The following is a 20182-nucleotide window of genomic DNA, read 5'->3' on the forward strand; positions in this document are numbered from 1 at the left end:
AGCATGAGGATGAGATACATAGATGCTTCTCTTTAGTGGAAGATTGTTTCTAATGATGCAGATTTTTCCTACCTGGTATTTTATTCATCACAACTCTGCAACCTGCTGACTACACAGTTCAGTGCTTTACCAAATATTTCCTCTATTGTATAAATTACAAAAATGTGGAAGTGGCTCACAAAAGAGAAAGGAAAAAGCTCCACTGAGTACCACTCTGCACACAAGGCCACCCACACACCCCCAAAAAAGGAAAAAGCAACTATAGGGTTTACAAAGATAATGTTACTAGAGTCCTGCTGTTCCTCCTGCAGATCAGGAGTGCAAATAACAATTGGGAAGACAAGAACAGACGTGCTGGATTTTTGTAATTTACCTGACTTCCACTATGTATCATCTTACTGTAGAGCTGCTTGGCCACAGCGGCCACCTTTTGTCCAGTCAACCCTCACACTCACAAGAAAAGCCCTATCTGATTCATGCTCTCTCCTACATCTTCCATTAGCATTTTTTCCCTGACACAACCACACACCCATCCAACATTCTGTAAATGAGTGCAAGTAGTCATACCACACCAAAAGGGTAGTATAAGACTGCTTTCCAAACATTTCAAAGAGAAATGGTGTCTTCTTTCTCTTTCCAAAGTATCTAGGGAGAATAACATTATTTATTCTTGCTATTCTGTTTATTGATAGTTAAGTCAGACACATTAAATTCAGAATGTATGCTTCTATATCATTCTAATTTTTTCCAGGAATGTACATCATAGTTTGTGGCCAGCTGCACAAAAGTAACAAATTCTACAGCATAAGCTTCCCCAAATCTAGTCATATTTTCTCAAAGACCTGACAGAGAAGCAACGGTCTCGTGTGGTGGTCTATCTCATGGTGATCCCTGAAGCTCATGGAGGTTAGCACAGTTCTCAAAAAGAGCTTCAACTACGTAATGCTAATACAGCAGTGCTTCAGGGATAATGTATCAGTAGCCTATACAGGAATAGGGTTGTACTCTATGAGATACAACCTTTTCAGCTATACAGGCTCCTTAGTGTTTGCACTAACAAGGCTTGGGTGTTATGCATAATACAAGAGTTATCACAGTTGGGCTAGATCTGGAGAATCCCATCTTTCATGAAGTCAGAAGTGTTTTCATTATTGCAGTCTTGGTACCAATAGGAAAGAACAGTCTTGGATGAACAACCTGAAGACAAATGCCTTCAGTTAACAGAAGCTGTTACAGAGGAGACTGAAGAGTTTCCAAACTCTTGCCAGCAGAGTTTCAGTCTGCCCATGTTTCTGTTTCAAAAAAAAAAAATAGATCTGTTCTTCTTTAATATGCCAATTGCAGTCAGGCAGTCAGTGCACAAATGACTGCCACAGATTGCTGTTCATTACTTTAAGAGAATCTGTTACTGAAGTGTCCCCACATACCCTGGTTACCCTCTGTTTTGCAAAGGTAGGTATGTCAGATCCCACTACCTCTCTACTTTTCAGGATTAGGTGCCCTCCCTCCTTTCATCACAAGGTGTCTTTGGGACTACAGTTGGACCTAGGATTTCAGCCGGGGTGGGGAGGGAAAATCAAGAGGTGACACAGAATAATACTGTCTGCAGCCAGGGCCTGAAGGGAAAAGCACACTTGGAGGAAGAATGGGGGGTGGGGGTGGAAATGGTCAGCTGGTTCTGAGGAAGTAACTGAGAGAAGACTAGGAATGCAATTATAGAGAATGTGTGCTCCCACAAATTATTTCACACAGAACAATAAAAATTGCCAGGATACATGTATGAATGGTGGGAAATACTCCTCTACCCATTCCACGTAGGCAGGGCTTCAATGAAGTTAGGTGGAGAACACCTGTAATTTGTGATTCAAAGTGATCCATGAACCAAGAGTTCCATGCTTTTCTTACTGATAATAAGATCTAGAACTCTGAAACCATTTTCTCCCCTTCCCTAATATTGAAATCATTTTATTCTACTAACAGAGGAGACAGAATGTCAGAGCTGTTAAACTAAGCCTAAAGTTGCTGCCAACAGCAGAAAGGCACTCTTGCTGATACTAAACAAACACCTAACTTAAGGATGAACTATTCAGACTATCAGAGACAGCGGGTGGGTACTGCTGCAAGATTTCAAGTTCATTTGTTGAGATTCCCTGCTTATATAGTCTTCATTCAAGATGATGAAAACCAGAGTTCCAGAGCGTGCTGGCTGAGCATGTCTCAAGTCTCTTCTGATGGACATAAAATTGTAACACAACTATGCGCAGAAAATTAAGCTGCTGCTTCTCAATTAGCACTGTTAATATGTTTAAAGTCTCAGGAATTCTCTCAAAGTTCTGAAGATTTTTAAAGAGTAAAATAATTCATCCCACAGAGTGGAAGAAAGAAGTGGGTGGTGAAAGAAGTGGAAGAAAGGGTGGGGGTAAAACATTAGCAACAGATTAGAAAGATACCCCTTAGGGAGAATAAAATCAGCAAATTGTTAAGTTTGCACTTTCCTTCAGCCCTCTATCTTTAGTCTGAGCAACGCCTAACTTTTCCTTAGAGATGGAAATCTTGTTTACTGTCAATAAGAGCTTCATTTGAGAATGATTCAAGCATCAACTGGACTATTAAAAGATACTAATGATCAAGACACACAGAAGTAGATCATGATAGGGGTCTCAAAAGAACTCCAGTCTCCAAAAGCTCTGCTGAGTTTATCCTGTACAGTCTTCATGCTGGACAGGCAAGAGGGGAGGCAGTGTTCATGATGCCCTAAGAAAGGAAACAAGAAAATGCTCCCACAGGAGATTTTCATTGTGTCACAACTATACCACGCTGCAATTTGTTTAAATCATACTCTTTCGGCCGTTTCAGAAAAGAAAAAATTGTATCAGATAAAGAGAAAAAGTAGACTTAGTGCCATAAATCACCTCTGTGAGAAAATGTGCATTTTCAGACTTCCTCAGTCAAAGACATACTTGCCAAAACTGGCAAACAGTGAAGGACTTGATCTAGGAGATAGCCTCAACAGTATGAATATAAAGACAGCAAGGTACTTTTGATGTGAAGAAGCAGTTCGTTTGAAAGCTTGTTAGGTCTTAGAATAATGGGCTTCTTGAAATAAATACAGGAGGTTACTTATCCTTCTTCTTCTCTGAGGAAAAAAACCTAACAAAAGTAAAATGGATCATACCACAAGGTCACCGTACCACACACTCTCAGAAACAAGAGCTGTGTGCAGTAAGAATGATTCTATTCATTGAAAGTCTTTTAGGTAAGCATGTGACACAGTTAAGAGTTTGTACAGAACATCACATTTGCTTAGACAGGTTAGACAGAGAGAGGAGACTGCCACTATTTATCATTACAGAATCCTAAGATAAATACTACTAAATTGCAGACATTTTGAGCTTTCAAATCCCTCTTTCCAGGTCTAGAAGCAGAAAGCAAAAAGTAAGATAGGAGCAGACTATCTTTTTATGGATTACATAATCAAGCAAAAACTTCATCATTAAAAGAAAAATTATCACTTATAAAACCAGTTACAAAGAAATGCTTCAAATTCTACCTTGCACCACAGCTGAGAAGAAGGCATGAATAGCTGCTGCAGCAACTGCACATTTCACATTTTGGAGTAGAGGAAGAATGGAGGGGTAGCCTAAGTTGATACTACTATTAGAAAGAATCTGATGACGCATACCCAGAATTAACATGTGTAGATCATACACCAAAGAACTGAATGCTTTTTTGAAGAAAAATGGTTCCTCTTCCCTTTATATAAGTTTGAGTGCAGTGAAGATGAAAGTGGGCTATGGAGGAGAGTACAGCTGAAAATTTTCTGTGTTCTTTTCCAGTTTAGCTAAGGCCCTACTGCAAATACTCTTAACTGAGAAGTTTACTGTAGGTTTCAACAGGACAACTAATATATTTTAAAAAGTCAAGCATGTGTGTAGAAAATTCCAAATCAAGCTCAAAAAGCTGCAGGGAACAAACTGCATTTGTAAAGAAAAGCTATACAAATTTTTCTGCTATACAAATTTGATGCAAATGCAGCCAGCTCCCACAGCAATGTATGGTATTAGAAAATATGGGGTAAATTTCTAAAAGCAAGTGACATCAAATCCATTTATAGATTACAATTAACAATGTCAAGTCACTTCTGTTATTGATGTTTCAAAATTATGGTTCGCTTTTATGAACACTGATACAAAATAACAGTTCTCTTACTTACTTTCAACATGTGCAAATGCACAAAATGGACCACGTGGGCAGTAACCTGTTTGGCGCATGTCATTGCACTTTGTAGACTTATATATCTAAACAAAACAGAACGGTGATTAACCTAAACGTATTTGTTACATAATGACAAAATTGCTAGAAAATTATAAAACCTTTAAAATGAAAAATTTTGAATACTTGCTAACAACATGTATCACAGTTGCCTTAGAAAATTCAGTTCTCATAAGTTTTAAAAAAAATCAAAGAGAACAGAATTTTAAGAAAAGCAAACCTGAGACAAGAGCATCTTAACCCTCTTCTGTATAACAAATAGTAAGTAACAATCATATTTTAGAAAAACAGTGCTTAAACTGCTTTGGTTTTCCATGTTGTATAGAAAGAAGTTGACCTTTGAGAATAAAATTTTCGAAGTAATTTACACCACTTCCAAGAAATCTTGCAGGAGAAATGATACATGTAGTAAAGCAGCTTACAGAACTGAAAAAACCCAAATAAAACAGTACGTTTTTTGCAACACAGGGCCTTCATCAGGACACCTCCAATATCCAAATCATCTTAATGCTCAAATATCTTTCCCTAATGTGACTGGGTGTGCAGCAACTGAAATAATGCTGACTCTTCATGACAGTAATGACTAAGATGCCAGTAAGATCTAGATTCAGTTTATTGCCCTACCAGGCTTTTCCATTTTTATAAAAAAATGAAAAAAAAAGGAAGGCCCAGGGGACTATAGGCCAGTCAGTCTCACCTAGGTGCACAGCAAGACTGTGGAGCAGACCTTCCTGGAAACAGTGCTAAAGGCACATAGAAACTAATGAGGTGATTTGAGACAGCCAAAATGGCTTCACTAAGGGCAAATCATGCCTGACAAATTTGGTGGCTTTTGACGATGGGGCTACGGCATTAGAGGATAATGGGAGAACGACTTGTATCATCTACCTGGACTTGTGCAATGCATCTGACACTGTCCCACACAACATCCTTGTCTCTAAACCAGGAAGGTATGGATTTGATGGATGGACCACTTGGTGGGCAAGGAATTGGCTGGATGGTCACATGCTCTGAGGGCTGGAGCAGCTCTCCTCTGGAGCCAGGCTGAGAGAGCTGGGCTTGTTCAGCCTGGAGAAGACTCCTTCAGCAGAGACCTTAGAGCAGCTCCAGTGCCTAAAGGGGCTACAAGAAACCTGGAGAGGGATTTTTTACAACTACATGTTTTGACAAGACAAAGGATAATCACTTCAACCTGAAAGAGGGTAGATTTACGTTAAATATAAAGAAATTCTTCACTATGAGTGGTGAGGCGCTGGCACAGGGTGCCCAGAGAAGCTGTGGCTGCCCCATCCCTGGCAGTGTTCAAGGCCATGTTGGACACATGGGCTTGGAGCAAGCTGCTCTACTGGAAGGTGTCCCTGCCTGTGGCAGACGGGTTGGAACTAGATGAAATTTAAGGTCCCTTCTAACCCAAACCATTCTATGATTCTTTGACCTTGATGATATTTGGATCTCACAACAGTGTGAGGAGGGGCTGACAAGCTGTCATATTGGAACAATATTAAGAACCTATTTAAAGTCAAATAGATTATTTAGAAAATTAATTCTGGTGATTTGCAAGTCTCCTGCAAACAGCAAGGGATGTTTTTGTTCCCTAAACCTTGGTACCTTGACTTTCAGTATCAGCTGAGTGATTCATGGCTCTGTAAGCAATAATGCTTAGGTCAGAATGCAAGTTCTTTGATGCTTCTGCATGTGCTGTCTAAAAATTGTACCTTGGATTTCTACCTTAGAGCAAACATGAAAAATGAAACTATATATTAAAAAAAATTAAAAACTAGTTCTGTAAGCTCTTTATTTTGGAGCTATTTTAAGCATCTTAGATAAATTTCCCTCTCATAAGTGATTTTGAATGAAAGGCTGAAAACTTAGTTGTTATATTCACACTAGTTGATGCATAATCCAAAGAGCATCCAAGAAACTATAGTAAAATGCTAAATCACCAAAATATTACTGATGCTTATAATTCTACAAATAATTAATTTTTCCTTGAACACTGAAAAAGTGACAAAACATCTACACTGCAGACAAGCACTCACCCAAATGACACACTTAGACAAAACAGCAGGACTGATCCTTCCATGAATTTCACTGGGAACTATCATAGTCATTGAAAAAAACATAGAAGTCATTTGTGGATACCACACCCAAACTAGGAAATGAAGCTGGGCTCATCTTTCTTTCCTGTTCTCTGTTTACTGTTTAAATATAAAACCCAATGCTGTATGCACAATGCTAATGATGAAGAAGAAAAAAAAAAAAACACAAAACAAACAAAGAGAAGGGCTGACTTCCAAATGCTTTCAACAAAACATGTAATTGGAAGTTCACTCTTAGTTTTGAGTTCCTCGCCAAAAAACCAGCCTCACCTAATTCTGTGAGCTACCCAGATGATACACAGTGCTTCTGGTAAATGCTACAGATACAAGTGATAATATAAATTATATCAAAATACTACTGGGGCAGAGCCTGCACCTCAAAAGACAGATCTCAGAGATGGACACGTCATCTTTGTATATCGGTATCACAAGACAGACAGCAAACTTGAAGAACTAAATCATTATAGGAGACTAACTTTCCAGCTGTAGATGAAAACATGTCTGCTATCTATTAACAGAAAAAGCAAGCTATTCCTGAGTGTGATAACCAGGAGATTTCTTCAACAAACAGTCACTGAGCTAAGAGGCAATGACAATATTCTTTATTTTAATTTGGTAAAGAGCAAGTACATGAAAACATCCAATGACAGAAGATAATGTTGAATGTAATGAGTATTAATTCAACTTGAAGGACATTAAAAAGTTAAGGATGCACTAAAGTTATGGATATCAAATAAGTAGATTGAGGAATGAAGTTAACTGATTAATGCCATTGAAAATACTGAATTTCATTATAAACTGGATCAAACGAGTGCTGTGAATCCTCAAGTCAGAGATGCAAAAGCTGTATGGAATTTCCACTCTAACCACACAACTGTATGAAAATCAGAGCTTGAGCAAAGGAGGGAAAGGATCACAGGGTAAGTTGCTGAAAGAAAATTCCTCTTTCAATGCAGGCAACATTGCTAGTTTCTGTGAAATTAAATACTAGACCTAAAATTAGACGAGGTCATAACACTACTCCCACCAAACTGCCCACCTATCCTGCCTCCACCCTTTGTAGGCTTTCCATTTGTGTCTATGTTTGTCCAGGAGCTTCTTCTTCATCCATGTTGCTCTTCATCCTCCTGTTATTCTTGACTGACTTCCCCTTCGTTGGGATGCGTCACTTACAAGCTTGGAGGAGGTGATGCTTGAATATTAACCAGCTTTTTTTGGCCCCACTTCCCTTCATGGTACCCTACCATGTAGACCCCTGAAAAGCCTAAAGTCTGCTCTTGTGAAGTCCAGGGTAGTCAGCTTGCTGTGTTCCCTCCTTGCTGCCCTAAGGATCCTGAAATCAACCATCTCATGGTCACTGCTGCCAAGGCTGCCCTTGAGCTTTACATTCCCCACCAACCCATCGTTGCTGGTGAGAGCAAGATCCAGCACAGCCCCCTCCTATTGGTTCCTGTATCACTTGGAGAAGGAGTTTACCACCAACCTGGATCGCTTGCGCCCTGCTGTATTGTTCCCAAAAGATATCAGGGTGGCTGAAGTCCCCCACAAGGACCAGAGCTTGTGCTGCTCCTATCTGTCCATAGCAGGCTTCACCCGTTAAGTCTTCCTGGTCCGGGAGACTGTAGCAGATACCTGCTATAATACCACCTGTCCCTGCCCTCCCTTAAATCCTGACTCATAAGCTCTTGGTTGGGTCCTCATCCACCCCAGCTGGAGCTCTGTGCACTCCAGCTGGTCACTGACATAGAGGGCAGCAAGTCTTCCCTTGTCTCTGCTTCCTGTTCTTCCGAAGAGCCTGTATCCTTCCATTCCAACACTCTGCCATTGGAGCCATCCCACGTCTCTGTAATGTCAGTAAGATCATTGCCTTGCAGGCGCAGGTACATCTCTAACTCCCCTTGTTTATTCCCCATGCTATATGCATTTGCAAGTTGGGCCACATATGTTTATATGAGCATTTAAGTAGCTCATGCATATTTGAGAAGAGAAAAAATAGCTGATTTAGGTCACTGCATGTCCACTAATTATTCCACCTGTTGCCATTTAGATTAAAGACAGAAAAAATGGGATAAAAACATAAATGCATTTGGCAAAGGCACATCATTATAGATTCACCATATAACTTTGAGAAATCAAAGGTCCTCTAAAATGGAAATGTGGTCATTCTAATAAGGACTTCAATAAAGGATGTGGTAAGATTAATTAAGATAATGAAGAACATAGTTCTTAACAGTGTTATATATCTGCTGTTAGACTGACTAATGGAGAGATGATGATGGATGGTATGAAAGAGGAAAGCAGCTGACAAAATTAACAGCAGAACTCAAGGCTCTGCCTTGTGACTTATTTTAGCTCTTTAATTTGCAGCTTTGTCATAAATAAAAGTATGGTGCAATACTAAGCAGAAAGACACCTTTAGTACAGAAAAAGAAGCTGGAATATGATGCAGAAGAAATTAGATGATCTGAAATAAATCTGAACTGTAAAATCCCCAGTAATCAGGACTGTGAAATTCTGGAGCAGCATCTCAAGAGTAGAGATAGCTGACACCTTTTTAGTGCCATGTAGCTGGTCAACTTATGATAGGAAATGTATGATATGAAGCTTGCAACAATCCTGGCGTCAGTAGTCTAAGAATTCCTTTTAGAGTATGATACTGAAATGCCTTCAACAGTCTTCATAATTTGAAGAGAAAATAGCAATTGAATGGTCTTTGCTTATAGCTTACTAAGTATTAAACCTTCTAGTGAAAGAAATTATATCCTGCTGTGAATCCTTCATGTCCATTCAAAGGTGCCAAAATGAAAACAGACATCCAGTGTTGTACAGACAGCTTCTAGCATAACATGTATTTTCCAGTATCATATTTGTTTCAATTAACTGGCACATTTAACATCTGCATAGTGTTGAATAAGAATTAAACCTCAGCAGACTGCATACCACTGCTATCTTCCCAAGCATTTCACTACTACACTCAAGCATCCAACAAACTTACAAAGACTTTGCCTACAGAAGAATCTAAAATGATTTAAATTGTTTTTCTGGAGTGTCTTACTTTACCCACTATGAGAATTTTCTGGTCTTTCCACATCCTCCTGATCTATTCAGGTTTCTCTTAATCATTTGCAATAAAGCTTTTTTAACTATACTTAAAACAGAAATTTGACCCAAGTTATTACTACTCTGACTTCCCTACTAATCCAAGAGGTTAGGTAAAAAAGAAAACACATATAAACCCAAATCCAGAGAATAATAATTATTTTTTCATAAGCAATAAAATAAAAATCCTTACCATCAGTGAAAACCACAGCAGTACAAATAATTATTTCTTAGAAAATTTTGTTTTGCTTAAGCAAATACCTCGACAACTCAAGTCTTGAATGCATGTCACACGTTTTTTCATAAATAATATCTTAATTGATAATCTAATCCATAATAAATTTTAAATCACTAAAAATAAGCAGAGATGTAGTTCTTACCTCAGGATGAAACTGCTGCTCCGGACGAGAATGACAATATTGACAGCTATCCCCACTTTCACACCTTGAAGGTTCACCCCATTCATCTGCATGTTTTACTTTGGGGCAAGGAGTGGGCCTAGAAAAAAGTGATGTCCAGAGCATGTCTGCATCTAATTCTTAGCAGAAATCTCAAAGAATTTCCCACTAAAATCTCAGCACCTTAGATTCTGGGACCTACAAAGTTACAAATTCTGAAACATTCTGACTTTCTGTAAATTCTTTGATAGAAAGTTGAGCTACTAGGATTCTATCTATCTTCTGTCTAACAACATTTATTCACAGTCCTGAGACTGTCAAGCAAAGCCCATCAATTCTAAACCTTGTACTGCTCCACAAAAAAAAACAAAACAGCAAAACCAATGAAGAAACCAGAGTGTAAGAAAATTATGAAAAACGATATAATGATGAGTGATGTAATGGTAAAAAGAGAGAATGCATTAAATTTTGCTCTTAAAAATATTGCTCAGAAATAGAAATTTATAGGACGAAATCAGAAAACAACACAAATTTTAATCGATCTTTTTGTTACAAAGGTCTGAGTTAGTGATTCCAAGTTTGTACAGAAATTGCTTTCATTCTTCACAAGTAAGAAGGGTATTTCCATTACAGATTCATAGTTTTTGTCTTTAGAACTGCCTGATCATTCTCAACAGACACTTTTTTTCCCCCAAAAAAAATTTAGCACAGCTATTGGGAAAGACATGGTTGTATTCCACTAGGAACACCCAATTGCATTACAGAAGAACCTATCTGAGCAGTCCATTAAAGAAAAGCTGTCTGACTGATCAACAAATCTATTGTTAATAAGTATTTATGTACCTGTATTTGAATTTTCTGGGATTTCGTCTTCTATCTCGACTACTGTGATAGTGTGGACATGCATACCCCTGGTGGCAGAGTCTGGGTGGCTTGGTACACTGCTCTGTCTTGTAGCCAGCTAATACAAAATTTGTGTCTGTAAACAGGTCAACAATTAAAAGAAATAAACAGCTAAATTTTGCATTCAGAGTGTCTTTAGTGAGCGTGGGTATCATGCTGCTTTTGGTAAAAAAATTATGTTTTTTGGTGTAAAATTATAGACCGCTCCACTTGTATAAACTCAGACTGACTTCTGCAGTTTTTAATAAAAGTCTAACACATTTACATGCAAAGCAATTATCATTGCTTTTATATTCAATACCAATATTACAATAAAGTACACAAATAATGCACTGCAATCTACTGGTAGAGAAACTACCTAGGAATTCTAATTATATACATTCAACGTTTTGAAAACAAACATTTGAAAATAAATTATTCATTTTAGTAAGACAAAGACTAAAAGCTCATGCAATTTTATATCTAGGTTTCTCTTAAGTTTAGGGTTGACAGTCCTTATTTCACCAAAACTGCTTTCATGTTAAGGCATGTTAAGGCTGTCCAGTAAAATCTTCCTGGAGAAATTCGAAGCCTCTTTGGAAAAGAGGCTTTGCCTCTGTCTCTACACCTTTGGTTCCAGGAAGGAGGAGCTAAGAAATGACAAACAAGGTTCTGTGTAGAGACAGAAAAATTCACAGAAACAATGGAGCAAATAAATAAATTAGAAGGTACAATTCAGCTACTGGCAAGCCTGGGTTTGTGAGGAATAAATCATGTCAATACAATCTAACTTCTTCCTAAGATGGGAAAATGGATGTAGGCAAAACAGAAGTAGTCAATGTCATGTATCTTTAATTCAGCATTTTAGCCTGATGTTCTCAAAAATGAACTGCACAATACTACAAGACTCTTGCAGAATTTTCTAAAAACTAGCTAAAGAAATGTTCTCAAAATTTCATTACTGATGCACATTCACAAAGCAAAGATTACCATGTGTGAGGGTGCTGAGGCACTGGCACAGGGTGCCCAGAGAAGCTGTGGCTGCCCCATCCCTGGCAGTGTTCAAGGCCAGGTTGGACAGGGCTTGGAGCAATCTGCTCCAGGGAAAGTGGTCCCTGCCTGTGGCAGAGGGGTGTTGGAACTGGATGAGCTTTAAGGTCCCTTCCAGCCCAAACCAGTCTGGGATCTCTGGCTACAAAATAAGCAAGCCTAAACCATGAACATGAGAACCAACTTTGTTCTTATTTCATGTTTAATATTCTATTTTATTCCTGTTAGTCAAGTTCAGCAAAGAATATGGTCCATAAATTAGTATATTAATGACTCAAAAAAACAAGATTCTAATCATTAATGCTACTTAGCACAAACCAGAACTCCTACTGATTTTAACACTTCAATGTTCTTAAACACTGTTCTTAAGAACAACAGAATGACAAAGACTAGCAGCACTTGTACTGAATAGAATGACAAAGACTAGCAGCACTTGTACTGAATAAACTGACCTATTACATATTTTCAAAGACCCTTTTAGACCAAATATTTTAAACATTTTCAAAACAAAACATTTTCAAAATGCAATCTGAATATAAAACGTGGCAGAGAGTACGACTTGTTCACAAATATCTGCATTACTTGTATAAACCAATTTTTACTCTGTTAAAATAGACTTTTGACCTTCTCCCAGATAAACATCCAGGATCAACAAATTGGATCAAACACCAAAAAAGAAACAGAGAAAGGAGACTGTAATGTTACCGTGCCATCTTGGATCTTCACTAAGGATCTTCTCAATCATTGCCTGGCTTGTTAAATTTCCTGGCTGCAGATCTGGAAGGCCTTCACCACATCCTAGCTGTCCATTCTGTAAGGTTTCCTGTGCCTGAAGTTCTCTGGAATGGGGGAAAAGAAAATAACACTGCTGAACTGTACATGTATAGCTGAAGTAACCCTATTTGCTGCAGGTATAAACCTGTCCAAATCTACCAGAATTCTAACACTTGATCCAGCTCTTAACAAGCCTAAGTTTAAAAAAATGACTGTATTTCATACCATGACTTGCACTGAAGCTGGTAAACAAGTGTAAGGAATTACTATGTCATACAAATCAAAAAGAACACATGAAGGAATGGTGGCATTATATAACACAGACAATGTTTGTATCAGCAATGCCCATCTGTACCTCTGCATGCTGGTGTGCTGACATTTCAAATACGCTATTATTTTTTGATATTTCACTGCCACAAAGGACATGGTAGAATGAAAAAAGATATAGAAAGGACAATAAAGGTGATGAGAAATACAGAAGAACTCTAGGAGAAAGAATTAAATACCATAAGATGCTCTGCCTTAGAAAAGTTATTCCTGAAGACAATTCTATTACACCATTTTAGTAAAATTAAGCTGTACAGAGATTCAACAATACCAAACCACTATATAAGATTATAAAGAGTAAAAAAAATACTACAGCATAATTATATTTGGCAGACTTACAAGCAACAAAGGAACTAGATGAGAAATCAAATACCAGAGGTGGACCTACAATATGAGAGTATATTCTCCGCTCTATGAGAATCAAAGGCCTCTACTGTCAATTGGCACTTCTTTCTTGAGATACAAATAATCAAGCAGCTTGCCTCCTGTACCAAAATACTCCTACTCAGGATCTCTGAAGAGCAGTTTGAAAGGTTGTGGTTTATAAATAATTCACATATTATTTCAAGAACTCCACGTATCTCAAAAAAGAAAAATTCAAAGGGAAAGAAAACAAGACAGACCCAAAGCCAAGTCTAAAACCTCTAAAGCAGTCAAAATATTCCTTTACAGATTCAGAAAAGGTGCAGGCAACGAGAAGGAAACCAGTTCTTAGAGAGTGCTTTTCTTTAAGCTGGATATATGGAAGAACAAGGCTATTAAGGGGAATAAATTTAACGTGTGCATCAGTGATTTGACTATTATTCCTCTGCTCTTTACTTAAAATGAAGAAACCCTAGTATCTGTGCCCACCATAGTGCAAAAAGACCACCAAAGAAAAAGACCTGTTTGGATGTTCTTATGAATGCTGGAAGCCTGACATCAGAAGCAACAGCATATGACCGTTTTTCACAAACATCAAAGAAGTTTGAGGCAGCCTATTTGTAGGTTCAAGCTGTCAAACGTAGACTCCTACCACAAGTGTCTTCTGCTCCTCCTGATGCTCTGTACATAACCAATCACCAGTAACCAATCAAATAATACATTAAAAGACATTTAGAGAACAGAGCTTGGTTTCAGTCTTGCCATACATTGGCTCCTTATTCTAACTCAGTACAAAAGATTACAAAGATGTTAAGCATTCTTTATTCAGACATCGCCTCATGCTGCATATGCTAAATGAGGGAAGCTAAAAAGGAGAAAATATACAGACATCTTGCAGAAGAAGCATCAGCTAGCTAACTGAAGAAAGTCTTCTGGAAAGAAAAGCTATATAAAACTAAACAGTATGTGACCAGGCAATGCAGCAGTGAATTCTGTGGCAAAATATGACTTTATAATTATGAAAAAGCAGTGATTTTACTAAAATTATTGTGAAGGGAGAGTTATCTCCCAACAGAATGTTGAGAATAAGGGATAACAAAGTTAAGAATGTAAGACAGCAGCCATACCAGCTCAGATCAAAGGTTCATCTAGCCTGGAATACTGTCTCCAACAGTGGCCAATAGCAGATTCCTAGGGAAGAGTATAAGAATAGGGCAAGCGTATAGTGATACTTCCCCAGAATGTTCTTCCAGTGCCCGATAAGAGACACTTGTGACCTCCAAGGCTTCAAAGCTCTCTAGGAATTGGAATCCTTTCTTACTGAGTATAAACAGACCACTTTTTGTAGCAAGAGCTCTGCCTCCACCCATTTATAATACCTCCCAACAGCATGCTTATCTCCCACCTCTGGCCAGAGCTAAAACTCATACCTACTTGACTACAAATTAGAGAGGTAGAAAATAATACTGATTATCTTCTACACGAAAAAATACAACATAACTAAACAAAAAACCAAAACAGAACATCAGTAGGGAAAATGACACACAAGCTGAGAACCTGAAAGATGGCTTTACAAAATCATAAATTTCTGAATGTAAAAACCACATGCAAATTTACAAGGCATAAATGACAAAAGGTAGAGCATCTGGTCTTTTATGAGTCATAAGCTTACCACATATGGTTCTTGAAAATGAAAGTTACAGAAAATCAGTATTTATATTTCTCAGCGTGCTTCTATCTGCTATTATGATTCAGTGAATTGTATCTTTATGTTTACAGTTACAGAAGCAAGTATATTTTCCATGCAAAGCATACTGCATTTTCTGGTATGTGGTGATATTATAGACATGCTATTTCCTGCTAATTAGGCTGAATAATTTGAAACAAGACTACCTTATATCATATACTGGTGGTCTAAGGTCATGTGCCCCATGAGCAAATGCACAGTGAATTCCATTCTTTGCACAGGGACCCCGGGCATCTGTTTCATGAATGCATGTTCCAGTCTTGTAATATCGGAGATGGTACTTCCTTTCTGTGTCGCCTGTTGTCCGATGAAGGTATGGGCAACTACATAAGAGAAAGAGGAAAGTTAGAGCATTGATTTTGAGTTTTATTATTTAATTCTGAATTACGCTGTACCTCTTATTAACTTATAACAAGTAACTTTGCAGTATTCTTCAAACAAAAATTGCCCCAAACATAGCACCATCACAGATCAGCTTCAAAATTAAAAACATTAATATTTATTTCTTAGTTTCTGCTAATGTTATAAGAATTTAAAGAAGGCCAGCTCATAAAGACGCTAGTCTATGTTTACTATGTCTAGTAAACACCCCTGTAACATCATCTGAGCTAAGGAATGACATTTTCCATACTGCTACAAGCTCAAATAATTTCTGCAGTAGGAGGTAGAAGATGGTCTTGGTTTTTTTAACGTTATCATCATCTAAAACCAAGGAGTACTTGAAGCATGGTGGGTTTTTTTCCCTGCCTGCTTTTTTCAGACATGAGACTTATTGAACAATTTTAAGGAAATCTACAATGACTCATCTATTAAAAGAAGAGAACAATTTTTACATCAGCAATACATCTTTGCACATATACTAAACATTTTTCAGACACAGTTATGTGAGTTAGAGTCTATACTTTAAAATGGTTAGCATCATATATGGATTATAACTGCAACTACCAACAGTAAACAAACTTTAAAAACCTCACAAAAATATATGCAAAGGGATGTCTGCTCCCTCCAAGTTTATTTCAGTGTAATTAATTTTGGTCTCTGCTGGTTTTGAAAAATCAGTAATTTCTAAAACTTTCCCCCATCCCAAAGTAAAAAGAAACTGCACCAAAAAAAAAACCAGAGTGATACAGAACAAGAAATGAAAAGTCTCACAGAAATATTTTACTTTGGAGGGAGAATAGTGAAGAACTAAGTAGACTTAAACACCCACAAGAATTTATGCTGGATTAAGCTTTATTTACCGTATTCTAAAAAACATTACTTGGAAACTAAGCAAATGCAATCATTTGCAGACATTTACAAGTCTGGTATTTGTATAGTTACATCAACATCATACATTTTTCCTGCTGTGCTAAACATCTGCAGCTTCTGCTGACTTCCAGGAATTTATACCATTTATGATTTCTGAGAGTCAAGATGCTTCCTTGTAGAAATTTAAGACCAGCATTCCGTTAAGATAATGGGCTTCAGCTAGTGATTTGTAACTATCTCTTTAAATCCCAACGAATTAATTAGTGGGAAGACTACGCATACCAAATTCAGTGCTACATCTCATTTTGTCAGTGTAACATGAAGCATAGTCCACACTCAGGATTTGAAAGTAATTCTTTCACTCTTCTTGGCTCCCCATGAAAAGACAGTCACGATGCAATCTTTGTTGCATCCATTACACTGTCTCAGCTGAACTTTGTGAGAAATTGGTTATTATGTGTGAATAGCACTGATGCAGACCTCCTGCTCTGCTAGAACTGCCACTGATACCGGAAAATGAGAAAACCCACAAGAGTCAATCAGATATTTTTGCCAGTGCCAGTCCTGTACAGAGCTCTAAACAAAAGGAAATGCAACTGAGACTACATTTTTATTATTGCTAACTGTCCAGAATCATTGCAGGGGCCAAATGTTTCCATTTTCCCCTCAGACTGTTCATTACAAACTCTGGTGTTCCACTCACATCTGCACACTTCACAAAGGTGAGAATACTCTGTCATATTCTCATGCATAATGTTCATGCCTCCATTTTTTGTCTACTGAAGTATGCTAGTTCCTGTTGGAAACAAGAATTAAATGTCTTAACTTCCATATAAGAAGCGTAAAGGTGTTTACATCTCATTGCTTGTCTCTAAGTCCATGATTCCTTACGAGAGAGCAAACATTTCTGCTTAAATATCTGCAGATATTCCCTACTGAAATTGCCTTATCAGGGAAGGACTCCACTAAAAAATAATAATAATAAAAAGAGAAAGCCTTCTATTATTTTAAATGAGAGAGAAAGAGAGTGGAGACCTCAGAGCAGCCTTCCTACAAGGATGCTGGCGAGGTACTCCTCATCAGGGACTGTAGCGAAAGGCCATGAGGGAATGGGTTTAAACAGGGAAAGTTCAGATTAGGTATAAGGAAGAAGTTCTTTACTGTGAGGGTGCTGAGGCGCTGGCACAGGTTGCCCAAAGAAGTGGGATATGCTCCATCCCTGGCAATATTCAAGGTCACATTGGACAGAGCCTTGGGCACCATGGTCTAGTGTGAGGTGTCCCTGCCCATGGCAGCAGGGCTGGAACTAGATGATCTGAAGGTCCTTTCCAACCCAAACCAGTCTGTGATCCTATGAATATAGGCACAGCTGTCAAACAAGATAGGCACAACTTGTATGCAATGCAAGAGAAGGAGAAATGCTCAGGTCACAGTTCTTCCCACAAGACAACACGGATTCCAGAGACAAGCTGGGAAAGAAATGCAACAGAATGCTTGAATGAGACTACCCGGTGGAACAGTTATTTTGTCTGAATTTTGTCTAAGACTTGTAAAGAACTAGATGAGGACTAGTTCTAAAGGTGACTCAGGGGGACTAGAACAGTGTGCAAGCTTCAAAGAGCACAACCAATGGCAACAATTTTGCATGTGCACATTTTACATAAAAATGTGTTATTCATATGATACCACAATAATACATATGCAATTAACCACAGATATCTTGATCAGCTGTAGCTTATGGTAGGATTAGAAGGGCAAAGACCCCTAATAAAAGCAGCTTTAGATGGTAGATAGTACTTATCCACACCTAGTATCAAACTAAGCCAAGGCACTGAAATATCCACAGAATGGATGTCCTATTCAACCTTTAATGAACTAGAGTGATGTTAGATCTTACCTTCACTTTATTAACAAGATATTTTAATGGAGCATAAACCATCGCAATACATAGCTTTAAACAAGACTAGTATTTTGATTTAAAATTACTGATTTTAATTATTGATGGATTACATGGATTACTGATAAATTTGTCTTATGTACCTTAGTTCTGTACTAAGGTTATTCAGGTATCACTTATTCTTTAATAGCAAAGTTTTTATTACAAAACAAAATAAAGCAAAAAAAAAGTTGTTCAACTGTTCCCAGGTAGAATAAGAAACTTATTTCAACGCCCATATCTCTACAGCCATCTCCCAGCTTAAAATAACTATACTGATGCTTTACTTCTAAGGTAATCATGAATTAGTAAAGAACATCACTCTGCATTTTTAAGTTCTATTAAAGTCTACACACAACATTTAACTACCAAAATCAGCTTTGTTTTCTCCATCCAGATCTCTCAATATTCAAAGTAGATGTAACACTATGAAACAGTACATTCACAAAAAGCTTAAAAGGTTAACTGATTACTGAAAAGTATTATTTCCTTTTCGCATTCTTAATTCAAATCATAAACATTCCCAAGATATCCTTTAAGAACAGAACTGTTTCAGTTTAAAAGGTAATGCTAGAAGTGTATGAAAACAACTACATAGTTCTAACTCTGTTAAACATTGAGGGACTGACATTTTTTCCTATGATTACTTGAAGTGCTCTTCTGTAATTCATTCACTCTTACAGCAGTCTAACGTTACAGACACATATTCTAAAACAGAAGTTATTTTGGATCTGACATCAGTTGACAGTGGTTGAAAACTACACCAGATTTAAAAAAAAGAAAAAAGTCCCACTTCTATTCTCAGATGTTAAATTGAGAGGGACACTTGTCACTGTTAAAAATGCACACCTTTAACTCTGTGAGTATTTGAGCCTTTCTCACAGGCCCTTTTCTCAGAACAGATTGTTTTAATCTGCTATCCTTAGAAAAGCCCTTTTCTAAACAGCTTTAAAATTTTGGGCTTTCTTTCAGTACAAACTGAAAATTGGAAACAAATACCTTAGCCAAGCCTGGGTAAACCAACAATTTCTACTGTAACTGTCCTGAAAATGTGTTCCTGAGAACAATTATGGGTGTCATCACTGTACCTTTCTTGCTAGTTCTCTGTCAACTCAGGAACTGCATTAACCTAACCATGCATTCAGATGAGCAGAACAGCCAGAGACATAGAAAAAAGGCAAAAAAGTACCAACATGTTGGTTGTCACAGACAGCTTAAAACAAAGTTGTCTTGGCACTACTGCTTATAACCTATTTCTATAAGAATTTGAAGTTGCTCCAAGTAAAAAGCTAAATTTTAGGCAGACAACAAAACAGTGTCAAAACATACTCTTTTGCAAAGTTCTGAAACAGGAATACTACAACACCGTAAGCATGTCCTCAGAAATGTAGGTGCTTTCCTCCATTTTTTTCTCCTGCCACTTGAGATATGCTGTGGTATTGTCTATCTTTAAGCAAGTTACCCTTGACTTCTCTTGCTTTTCCCAACCATTTGCCATGTATTCTTTTTCTCTTCTGACTTAATTTCAGTTACCAACTTACAATAGCTAGCTGTGATTTCTAGCCAGCAGTTCTCAGGATTAGATCTAAAATAAGGCCTCCACAGTTCTGAAACTTCCCTCACAAATGTCTTCACTAATCTCACCTTATAACTGAGCCAAAGAAAACATTTCATTTTGTCTACTCACATCTATCTTTGTTTTCTTAATTTGCTGTCTGCTCTTACTCATTTTTTTCCCCTTGAAACATTATTCTCCTTCATTTATGGGAATTCAATTATATTCACACTTTCCTCTCAATCCCTCCCTGCAGCGTACCTTCCAACTTCAATATTGTCTTATGTCTACAATCCCTAGGATTGGCAGGAATGCTGTACAAATGCCTGAAAAGGTAATTAATTGTTCTCTTTTACATCATACTTCAGAGACATTTTCTTCTCTTTCTACTGCTTAGGCATGGAACTCAGTATTTTCAAGCTGCCTAGG

General features: G+C 37.7%; 1 protein-coding gene across 8 annotated transcripts in view; it reads right to left on the reverse strand.

Annotated features, from left to right (window-relative positions):
* Positions 1-20182, reverse strand: part of UNKL (unk like zinc finger) — a 51825-nt gene that overhangs the window by 28524 nt on the left and 3119 nt on the right. For 3 of the 8 annotated variants that reach the window (XM_061349061.1, XM_061349059.1, XM_061349060.1), the window contains exons 3-7: positions 15158-15334; positions 12506-12639; positions 10712-10847; positions 9851-9968; positions 4214-4298 (exon numbers count right to left, since the gene is read on the reverse strand). In XM_061349061.1, the coding sequence (XP_061205045.1) occupies positions 4214-4298; positions 9851-9968; positions 10712-10847; positions 12506-12639; positions 15158-15334 (650 nt within the window). Of the gene's footprint in view, positions 1-4213; positions 4299-9850; positions 9971-10711; positions 10848-12505; positions 12640-14391; positions 14456-15157; positions 15335-16965; positions 17169-20182 lie in introns of those variants that run through there. The other 5 variants (XM_061349064.1, XM_061349063.1, XM_061349062.1 and 2 more) reach the window with 5 other exon arrangements.

Source organism: Neopsephotus bourkii, unplaced genomic scaffold (genome assembly GCF_033783945.1).
Source record: "Neopsephotus bourkii isolate Nb327-2 ecotype Australia unplaced genomic scaffold, CSIRO-AGI_Nbou_v1 NB_384, whole genome shotgun sequence".
In the NCBI taxonomy this organism is placed as follows: domain Eukaryota; kingdom Metazoa; phylum Chordata; class Aves; order Psittaciformes; family Psittacidae; genus Neopsephotus; species Neopsephotus bourkii.